Source organism: Chanodichthys erythropterus, chromosome 24, assembly GCF_024489055.1.
Source record: "Chanodichthys erythropterus isolate Z2021 chromosome 24, ASM2448905v1, whole genome shotgun sequence".
NCBI classification, from domain to species: domain Eukaryota; kingdom Metazoa; phylum Chordata; class Actinopteri; order Cypriniformes; family Xenocyprididae; genus Chanodichthys; species Chanodichthys erythropterus.
The window spans coordinates 4,862,580-4,874,227 of NC_090244.1; the positions used below are offsets into that span (position 1 = coordinate 4,862,580).

At 38.5% G+C, this 11,648-nt stretch overlaps 2 protein-coding genes across 2 annotated transcripts; both read right to left on the reverse strand.

Annotated features, from left to right (window-relative positions):
• Nucleotides 1–658: 658 nt before the first annotated feature.
• Nucleotides 659–1,534, reverse strand: ifitm5 (interferon induced transmembrane protein 5). Its single transcript, XM_067380546.1, has 2 exons — nt 1,328–1,534; nt 659–945 (listed from the first exon to the last, which is right to left on the reverse strand). Exons 1-2 carry the CDS (start codon nt 1,532–1,534, stop codon nt 724–726), a joined length of 429 nt encoding a protein of 142 aa, XP_067236647.1. The 3' UTR covers nt 659–723.
• Nucleotides 1,535–2,296: 762 nt separating this feature from the next.
• Nucleotides 2,297–11,648, reverse strand: cat (catalase). Its single transcript, XM_067379459.1, has 13 exons — nt 11,443–11,648; nt 10,337–10,508; nt 10,080–10,190; nt 9,702–9,832; nt 9,508–9,612; nt 9,308–9,433; nt 6,770–6,961; nt 5,735–5,887; nt 5,337–5,475; nt 3,885–4,015; nt 3,692–3,799; nt 3,474–3,557; nt 2,297–3,104 (listed from the first exon to the last, which is right to left on the reverse strand). Exons 1-13 carry the CDS (start codon nt 11,503–11,505, stop codon nt 3,042–3,044), a joined length of 1,578 nt encoding a protein of 525 aa, XP_067235560.1. The 5' UTR covers nt 11,506–11,648; the 3' UTR covers nt 2,297–3,041.

The window sequence follows — 11,648 nt, forward strand, 5'->3', positions numbered from 1 at the left end:
ACTTCTATGTGAGCTGTGATTAATACATCGCTATACCTTTGACAATATACCTTTTTTGCCGTTGAAATTTCGCTGCAATATCGCTAATGTGATTATTCACATTTACCTTTGGTATAGGCGAAATTTCCTGGGTGAAATCCAGTCATTGGTCACGTGAATTCGCGCTACTTTGTATGAAAGCGACTTATTTGTGAGCTGTGATTAATACATCGCAACATATTGACAGTATACCTTTTTGCTGTCGAAATTTCGCTGAATAATGTGATTATTCACATTTACCGTTGCTATAGGCGAAATTTCCCGGGCGAAATCCAGTCATTGGTCACGTGAATTCGCTAGGCTGCTTTGTTTGAAAGCAACTTCTGTGCGTTATATATCAGTACACTGTTGACTTTTATTGACGTCGAATTTTAGCTGAAATATCGCTAATGTAATTACTTAATCTCATTGTTGACAGAAATCTGTTCAAGGAGACGCATGTGGAAAAATATTGAGGACATTAAATATTTTATTAAATACAGAGAGCCAATTTACTTCATAAAATAGAGTTGTTGGGTAGATAGATGTACAGTACATTGACATTATGAAAAAACAAATCTAAATAATAATAAATTCATCATCACACAGCCAAAGAAAATAACATGCTGATAAAGTGGAGAGAGGGTGAACTGTCCAGAAGGTTTGCAGGAGCGTTTGGTGGTGGGATTGCTTGAGTCGCTCTGTCTACCTGCTGAAGAGCTTCATGAAACTCTGAAATCCATCTTCACCGAAGAAATCAAACGTTCCCTCTGAGCTGCCCAGATGAACCAGGAGCAGGACCAGCAGACCCAACAGCAGCAGAGGAATCAAGAGATTCCAGCCTGATGCCAGAATGTTGTACCACTTCGCCTTGTCTGAGCATTCCTGTGCTGCACGCATGTCGCCCAAGGTCTTCTGATCTCGAGCCTGAAACCACAAACAAACAGAGAACGGAAATGAGAATTTCAGAAAGTCGTGTTTTAGCACATGAACTAAAACTTCTCCTTACCTTTTCTGCACTCTAAAAAATGTAGGTTCCTCACACTAAGAACACTTTTTTGAACCTTTGGAACCTAAGAGTATCTCTGCAGGGTTCTTAGATCACTTTATGGCTCACTGGAGATTAAAAGGTTCTTGATTATTGGTTCTTCAGATAGGTGTTTTGGTTTCTAGGCTCTTTAAAGCACCAGAAGATCAAATTTTTCTACGTCATTGGGCTGTAAAACCGTTTTTGGTTCCAGTTTGAACCTTCATGAATATTTCTGAAGACGTTAAAGTCACACAAAAGACATTTGGTGTTGGAGCTCACCTTGATGGAGTAGATCAGAGCCATGAATCCCAGGCAGCAGAAGTTGACGTAAAGAGTGTTACAGAGCGACCAGATCAGGTAGTCGTTTGGTGGCTTCTTGCCTGCATGGCTCATGTTGACCACCGTGGAGCCGCCAGCCTTACGGCCGGACTTGCAGTTAGTGAGCGGAGTGCAGTCGTTCACGTAGCTGTATGTGGCGTTATCCATCCTCGGAGGTCAGGGGTCAAAAACTCCTGGAAAAATCTGAAGAGGAATTACTGAGGAGAAGGATCAGGACACTACTTATACAGCAGTGCAGATGGGTGGAGTCAGAGAAAGAGAGAGAGAGAGGTCATTCATTATGTGGTTGTTGCTGGAGAGATCAGGGCAGGGTGCTGCTTTTATACATGGACCCATTTCGAGAAAATCTCGAGGTTTGTCGAAAAAAAACGTACAATACATAAAAATAAAACAAATTTTGAATTAAATACACTTCTTTTGACTAGGTTAAAAGGTTCTTGGGGTATTTAGGGGCTTTTCACCCGTTTCATCAGAAAGGAACCTAGAAAGGGGTTTTGGGATATGATGCAAGCCGTACTCAAACCTGCATCCCCATCGGAGCACCAAAGCTCCAATATTTAGGAAGCATGTGCACTGCAGCTGAACAATATATATATATATATACAAAAATAAACATCATTTGAAACATATTTATATATATATATATATATATATATATATATATGTTTCAAATGATGTTTATTTTTGTCACCAGTGTCCTGTTACAATCTGGGGATCCTGTGTAAGAAAATGGCGCCTCCTACTGGAAAGAGGAAAGAATTTAAAGGAGAAGTTCACTCAAAAAGGGAAAGTAATTTACTTAGAAAATAATACAGGTGTTTTTTCCTTCAGAGGGATTGTGAAGTTTTCATAAATTTACAAAACTCCAAATCAAAAATTAAGACATTAGAATATGAATCATGCAATATTTTTAATTCTTCCAAAGCCATACAGACAATATTTCTCTGGGTAAATGTATACATTTATACATATATAAAATTTTGCCCTCCAAATCTCACACTTGGAAGAATACAATTTAAGAGGAATGACAAAGATGAAGATTTTCATTTAATTTCCAAAGAAATTCAGGTTTTGGAAAAGCGAAAACACAACCAGGATTTCAAATGAACCCACAACTCAGTGATAGAGATCAAATATTCTCATTTATTAATTACAAAATAACAAAAAGCATTACATTCCTGTTAACACAACTGAATTACATTCAGTTAAGGCAAAAGGGACGGAAAGAGTTGAGAATTTCTACTATTCAGCTTTAAACTGCATCAGTAGCCAAGATAAAGATCTAAAGCATCACACAGTATTTCTATTAAAAACATGTGTTAATTCTCAGATTATTTTTTGGCTATTCTACAATTCGCACACAATCAAAATGCAGAAATATTCTGAAACAGGCCGATTTAGTTTGGATTAGCTCAAACTTGCGTATGCATCAAAGGCCTTTATTTGGTTTAATGGCATAAATCATGATTAAGGAATCAATGTTGCATTTGCAAATACCAGTCGTGTGTGAATTTGGCAACGTTAGATATGATGTCTGTATTTCTAAAGCGCACAAGGAATGAGTTAAGCATCATGACTCTAATATCACACTCTATAAGAGAATGAATGTGTGTGTGTGTGTGTGTGTGTGTGGAGATGGGCGAGCACTTTTAAATCACATCTTAGAGGCTGCAGCCACAGCAGACGGTCCACCGCGTCTATAAACATGAATAGTGTTCTGGAGAGACAAAGACAGAGAAAATAATGATATAAACATCAGTCATATTTAAATATTGTTCAGGTACTATTATAGTTCGTTTATTCAAGTTTTTTTATATCATTTGTTTTCAATTTAATATTAGTTACATTTTTAGTCATTTTGTTTTTGTCTTTTTAAAAATTGTCTATATAGTTTTTATTAATTTTTCAGTTTTCTTTACAATTATTTTTGTACATCAAGCTAGTTTTTTAGATTTTATTTTATTTCAGTTAACATTTTATTTCATGTCACTTTTTTTTAAATGGTTTTAGTTTTAGTTATACACCCTGATACATGCTAAAATAACACAAACATGAATGTGTGTGAGATTGATCCAGTGTTTTCTACCTTTTTTCCTTCAGCGTTGTGTTTATCCAGGAGAGTCTGAACACGAGTACCATAATCGTGGTGAACGGCCATCAGGTTCTGCACCTGCACAAAAAAAACAAAAAAAACATCTGAATTATCTAGAATCATGTTGTTTTTTCCAGGCATGTTCCTCAATAGATTGCATTAGATTAACATGACCAAAAAAATCTTACACGACCGAAAACGAAAGATCATACCATGCGTTTCTGGATAAACAGTTGAGCTCCTTTCAGATGGCCAGCCATGTTCTGACACAGACGCTCTCGCTCGCCTTCGTTCAGCACCTCGGTGAAGAACGTGCGCACCTGCACAACGGATCAGAGCGGGAAGTATTTTAACTCACCAAACGTGTGAGTATTCGTACACAGATGCACATGATCGCTAACAAACCTGGGTCACATTGTCATCGTCTGCGCTGTTGTACCGGCCCACGTCAGGAGACACTTGACACTTTGACTCAAGGAAGCACGGCTGGGTATCAGGAGCACTGAAGCTGTTGGGGAAGTAGTTAGGAGCTCCCCCTACAGGACAGGACAGGAACTTAACATTTTAAAACAGATTTCATTGTGTCACAATAAGATGTTTATAAAAAAATTCAAGGTATATGGAAGCCCATTTCTGACAAAAACGAAATCATGCTCTGGTAAGTCTTAATTATGACATAAGAAGTCGAAATTATGATAAACGAAATCATAATTACAGAGGTGTGAAGATAACCTGAAATCCATACTTGAGTAAAAGTAGTGTTTTTGGCTGAGATATAGTACCATCAATGCCCTGTAGATGGCGATATTGCTTCTTTATAGCAGAAACAAACTGCCGCAGAAAAAGTTAGGTGCCACGCAAAATATAATGTGTCATTGCATTATTCATCACTAATGTAGTGGAGTAAAAAGTATTTAGTCATTTAAAATTGTAGTCAAGTAAAGAGTCAAATTTGCTAATATCTTTGTTACTCAGTAAAACTACAAAGTAGCCAAAAAGATACTCAAGTACAGTAATGTATATTTACTCAAATTAGGGCTGGGCGATGTATCGAATGCTTTTGTCCCGCGCATTTCTTCAGTAAAGCCGGTTCCCTGATTGCCGCTAAATCGGCATCACCTGCTTTCAAATGAAGCAGCATTTAATAGACAGAGCCGTAGTTCACTGATAAGACACGCAATATCGCGCTCAATATCGACGGCGATACATATCGATATTGAGCGCGATATTGCGTGTCTTATCAGTGAACTACGGTTCTGTTAATTGAATGCCGCTTCATTTGAAAGCAGGTGATGGCGATTTAGCGGCAATCAGGGAACCGGCTTTACTGAAGAAATGCGCGGGACAAAAGCATTCGATACATCGCCCAGCCCTAACTCAAATACTTTACTCCACTGCATAATTATGATAAAAAATATAAATTAAGGTTTTAAGCCATAATTATGAGATAAAAAAAGTCAAAATAATGTCATACTAAGGTGAAATTATGACATATTAAATCAAAATTGACTTTAGTCATAATTATGAGGGACATTTTTTTTTTACATGTTTAATCTCATAATTATGATTTTTTTGTCATAATTTTGACTTTTTAATCTTATAATTCTGATTCCGTCATAAATTTGACATTTTAAGCATAATTTTGACTTTTCTTCTCACAATTAGGACTTAGTATGTCATAATTTTGACTTTTTAAAGGGGCTGAAATGGGCATAAATATAAACATTTGGGTCAGTCACACATCCTGATCCAGCATTCCAGACAGATGTTGCGTTATTAATCTGAGACTAATACCACGTCTTACAATATACCAAAGGCGGTTTGTGACATGATGTTTTTGGAGTGCGTGTCACTTACCCTGGTTGTCGTACATGCACATGGGGCCATCTCTCTGGTAGTTTGCCACACGGGTGCGGTAGGGGCAGTTGACAGGCAGCTGGAGGTAATTCGCTCCGAGCCGATGCCGATGTGTGTCTGGGTAAGAGAAAAGACGCCCCTGTGGCGAAAGAATTGAGTAATTGCAGCATTTAGTCATTCTAGTAATTCTTGTAACTAGCGATTAGTCATTGATGCTTTAATCCAAATTGATCTACAGGATGCTTATTACAAGTAACCAAAGCTTAAGTGCCTTGCTCAAGGACAAAATATTGAACAAGCATCTTTTTGTGCATCTTAAGCCTGTGTAAGCGAACCTATGAAATATGTGTCTAGGTATGTTGCTTAATAGGATTTGTGACATAGAAGTAAAAACGTACCTGCAGCATCTTGTCCGGGCTGGCCTCAATGCCGGGCGGCATGTTACTGGGATCGAATGCCAGCTGCTCAACCTCAGCGAAATAATTCACAGGGTTTCGGTTCAACACAAGGCGTCCCACAGGAATCAGAGGGAATTCCTTATGGGACCAGACCTGAGAGATAGAGCCAGTCTTTACTACAACTATTTTTAATCGAAACTATAAAATAACACAAATGGAAGTTATATATACATATATATATATATATATATACATACACACACCCCGATCAGGCATAACATTATGACCACCTTCCTAATATTGTGTTGGTCCCCCTTTTGCTGCCAAAACAGCCCTGACCCATCGAGGCATGGACTCCTCTAGACCCCTGAAGGTGTGCTGTGGTTTCTGACACCAAGATGTTAGCAGCAGATCCTTTAAGTCCTGTAAGTTGTGAGGTGAAGCCTCCATGGATTGGACTTGTTTGTTCAGCACAACCCACAGATGCTCGATTGGATTGAGATATGGGGAATTTGGAGGCCAAGTCAACACCTCAAACTCATTGTTGTGCTCCTCAAACCACTCCTGAACCATTTTTGCTTTGTGTCAGGAGCATTATCCTGCTGAAAGAGGCCACAGAGACCAGGGAATACAGTTTCCATGAAAGGGTGTGTACATGGTCTGTAACAATGCTTAGGTAGGTGGTACGTGTCAAAGTAACATCCACATGGATGGCAGGACTCAAGGTTTCCCAGCAGAACATTGCCCAAAGCATCACACTGCCTCCAGGAACACCCCACAAAAGCTGCAGTTTTGGAGATGCTCTGATCCAGTCGTCTAGCCATCACTATTTGGCCCTTGTCAAACTCACTCAAATCCTTACGCTTGCCCATTTTTCCTGCTTCTAACACATCAACTTTGAGGACAAAATGTTCACTTGCTGCCTAATATATCCACCCACTAACAGAGATAATCAGTGTTATTCACTTCACCTGTCAGTGCTCATAATGTTATGCCTGATCGGTGTGGAGACCCAATGGTGTAGTGTAAGAGTACCTTAGTTAAATCAAACGGATTCCACTTCCAATTCTCCGCCTGCTCAAAGGTCATGACCTGGATGTAGAAGGTCCAGGATGGGAAGTTGCCATTGGAGATGGCATTGTAGAGATCTCTGATGGAGTAATCTGGGTCAGTGTATGCAAGACGATCCGCCTCTTCAACGGTCAAATTCTTAATGCCCTGATCAGTCTGAAACACAAAAACAAGTGACAGGGTTTCTTAACTAGGTTAATGTTATGATGCCACAAGTGATAAATTACATCTCTTAAATTACGCTCATTGTCAGAGTTGTAAACACTACAGCGTTCTTCTTCCACAAGGAGGTTTGGCGTCACACTTTGTTTGTAGGAGGACTGTTAAAGCCAGCGTCTGTCTGAGACTAATGTGTTACATTCATTCTCGAGGTGTAACAAACAAGTTGAATGCATTTCCTGACCTATTATTGGCATGTAGGGTTGTCAAAACTACAGACTTCGGTACCAAATCTTTAAAATGTGACGATACCAGTATTTGAAAGCTCGGTGAAGAGCATCAAATATGTATATATACACACACACACAACATGTTTTTGAAGCATTGATCATTGTAGCCAATCACAGACATATCTGTTGAGCATGTGAACACAATGGCCAATCAGAAGTCCACTCAACAGCACTCAAAATGCTAGGGGGGAATTGCTGGTATAATCATTTCAGTACTGACTTTGACAACACTTATGGTATAAAATAAATATTGTGATAAATATGGATACCAAATTATATGGAAAAAATATTGTCATTAGGCATGTGACGGTATCAGATTCTCATGTTGCGATTAATTGCTGAAGCTTTTATCACGGTATATGGTATTATCACTGTTAGTCATTGTTGGTTTTATCTCAGGTCCATTAAATAAGTTATTTTTATTTTAGTAATGGCATTAAACAGTAAATAAGAAATTAACATTAATTAAGAATAGTTAAGTATTTTTCATTATCAGTTTAGAAATAATCAGTTAACATGTTAGCTAATGAAGCCATATGTCTCAAAGTTTTACTGAACAATAACAATCAGAACATTTCTACTCATTAGGGCATGTTGTAGTCCAGATTAAAATATTAAAATGTATAAATTTGAAAATAAATAGCTTATTAAGTCTTTAAGTATTCAGTATTTGGTGCTGTGATGAACAACATTGAGATTGCAAAAAACTGAATGGCTGTTTGAAGCATTTTAATAACTTCACTAGCGCAGTTGCTTTGTTTGCTGGGTTTCGGGGGTAACCGCTGCATTTTTGCTGCTCCATCAGCGCCCTCTGCTGTCAGAGAGTGAACGTGCACTTTCATTCAGCGCGTCTCCTTCACTCAATATTATCCTACTCCCTTCACTCGTTCCGCCATGTGCTTCTCATGCACATTGGGCTTGTTTACATCTGAGCACGCATGTCCCTTTGATGCAGAATACAGCGGTGTTGTGTTTTTATACAGTTGATGGGGAAAATATTCTTAAATGCATTATAAAAATTGTAATAATTGTTAATAAATTATTATTTACTGTATGTTAACCCTTAAATGCATGACTTTCACCAATCATTCTTACATATTCGGGTCTTTATCGACCCGGATCTATATCTAACACTGAAGGATCTCTACCTGTCACGATAATATAAAACTCCTCTGATATTACAGTAACAGTTACAGAAGAATAAAATAAATCATATTATATTACCTTTTGGAGCTTGAAAGGGTTCAGTTTGAGTAGATGTTTTATGCTATCATCAGAGCTCCTCGTCAGAGCTCATTTCCCAGTAAATTCAGCAAATAATATGCTAGTTTTATGTTTGAGGTCACGAACATGAGCCCATTCACGATCTCAAACGTATTCTCAAAACTATATAATTTTCAACATCTTCAAAATCAATATTTTGATCGCTAACAGCTTCTCCAGATCCATCCAGTGACAGTTGCGGTCATATTTGATTGCGTTCAGTACTTACTCTGCTGTAAATCGCTGAGCCCTTTCATGTTTTGCTTATTCTTTCATTTTTTGTCTGAATGAATCGTCACTTCATCATTGTGTATCAGACATTGCCACCTTGTGGAATAAAGGTGAATTGCACTTATTCCATCATCTAAAATTCAATTATTGCTATGCAGAAAAAATATACGTACACTTATACACACCTCGGGTCGATAGCGACCCTATACAATTTTTACAAAAAATGAATACAAAAACAGGCATTCTTTTATAATTTTATGATTTTTTTCTTGTTATATTCTTTATAATGAATTGATTGAGGAATACCAAGAAGTTTGATTTCTAACTTTAAAAAATGAACGAAGAGGAGGGTAGTGAATGACGTCCCGGGTCACTAAAGACCCGAGGTATGCATTGTGCCCACTATAACAATATTGTGCATATTCATTATTGTGATATATCGCATTACCGAATTTCAGCACATGTCGAATTGTGATAATATTTTTGCACATTATTGTCTAAAAATCCAATGTGTCCATATTGGCTATATTAGCCATACTGACTTACAAATAGTAAGTACCTTGTAGTGGAACTTGCAGTACACCGGCTCTCCCTGAGCGTTGACCAGTTTGAAAGTGTGCGATCCGTATCCGTTCATATGACGGTGGCCATCCGGAATTCCCCGATCGCTGAACAGGAAAGACACCTGCACATACACGTAAACCAAATTGAGCGACGTTTTCTGCATTAACGTGAGAACGCAAAAGTGACCAGGTGTACCTGGTGCAACGATTCAGGACGCAAACTCCAGAAATCCCAAACCATATCCGGATCCTTCAAGTGAGTCTGCGGATTCCGCTTCTGAGAGTGGATGAAGGACGGAAACTACAAACACAGTTAACAAACATATTCAGTATATATAGTGACAAGGCACTTGATAGATTCATGACCTGTGTGTGGATTGAGTCCCTCACCAGAAGTGCATCCCTGATAAAGAAGATCGGGGTGTTGTTTCCAGTAAGATCCCAGTTGCCCTCATCGGTGTAGAACTTCACCGCAAATCCTCGAGGATCTCGCACGGTATCTGCCGACCCAGACTCACCAGCTACAAACAAACGCACATTTATCAAGGTACAAAGGTGCTATATTTTACTTATAGTAGGCAAACAAGCGAGAGTATCTATCACACAGTTTCTACATGTGCTCTTTACCCTCTTACAAAACCATTTGGCTCAGTTTCAGAGACCTGAGTCGACTTCTGTTACAACATCGTTTCCTGGCATTTCTAATCCCAAAATAACAATCGATACATACAGAGTCCAGGCCATTATAACATCCATTCAGAAACGTACCCACAGTGGAAAAGCGAACAGCGATGGGTGTAGTCTTTCCAACATGCTCGAACACTTTGGCTTTACAATAGCGGGTGATGTCATGGGTCACTTCGAAGTAACCAAACGCTCCTGCGAAGAGAGAGAAAAGACTTAGTTTTAAAGCTCTAAAGCGTCCCGATATCATCTATCCAAGCAGAGCACAGTCATGGTTTTCAGCCTCTTATAGGTACTACTGTTCAAAAGTTTGGGGTCAGCAAGTATGCATTCACACTCACCTGCTCCTTTAGCGTGCACGACTCTCTCTGGTATCCGCTCTCGGTCAAAGTGGGCCATTTCATCAGTAAATACCACGTCCTGGACCAGAAGTGGCCCACGCGGACCCGCCGTCATCGAGTTTAACTTGTCCCCAACGGGGACTCCGGCTCCAGTGGTCAGGACATCTGGCCGCTGAGAAGAAAAAAACCCAAAATGAGACAGAACAGTCAGGTAAAATTCAAATAAATCATTCTATTTATTAAACAAACACAAAAAATTTGTATTTTATGATTATTCAACCCTTTCAAATCATGTCAATAAATATTAATCTATTATTATATTGTATGAATACATTATATTATTCAGTATTTTATATTTAAATTGAATTAAAGGTGTGTCACTGAAGTAAACGAGTTTTATAAAGCCATTCTGGCCAACAATAAATATTATTTTATAGGCATTTGGGCTTAAAATGGTGATTAAATAACTATAACGTTATCTATCTACTTATCTGGGTAAAGTTAAACTATCGCAGAAGTAACTGAGCTTATCTATCGTGTTCTCGATAAATAAATAAAGGGAAAGGGGCCTATTTCGCATCCACAACATGACAGGCATTCTCAAATGCGATTCGCTGAGCGAGGTGTCAGTCATGCTATTGACCAATCGCGTTAGAGAGGAGTGGGATGGGGCAGGGGCTTGACCGTCTTCCGTTTAAATATGTCGTTGACCCACTTCAACTACGAAAACAGTTCACCTGAGAAATTATATAATAAACCTGATCTCTTTTGTGCATTCACAAATTCAAAACAATCCACCATGCAAAAAAATAAAACCGTAGGGGATGTTATTTTCAAGCAGCAACTGACTAGTGTTTTATGCAATTATATATAAAAATATTACAGCATCTACTGCATTCATGCGTGACAAGTGATAGATGTCATAAATGCGTTGTTTAGAAACGTTTTGCACATTAAAACCCGAAGATATAATCAAATCCTTTCGTGTTTGTGCATTACAGCCTTGCGACCTTTGGCACAATTTCTCACAGCGCAATACAGCATTAAAAGAAAGCCATTTAAATACACAATTTTCAACATAATATAGCATAAATTCTGCAGCAGACCTGAGAGCCTCGACCCTGCTTCCACAGTTTCATCTGATCCGTCGCCTTTTCTCTGTCTGCCATTATTCAGTTCTTCAGTGACACACAAAACGCGAAATAAAACTTTTGTGGATCCAAACCACTGAACTCGGGGTCTGTCTAAAGGGTTGTTATTTATTTAATCTGGTAATGCCCTGATCTTTGTACTTAAACTTGGACTCTTATGT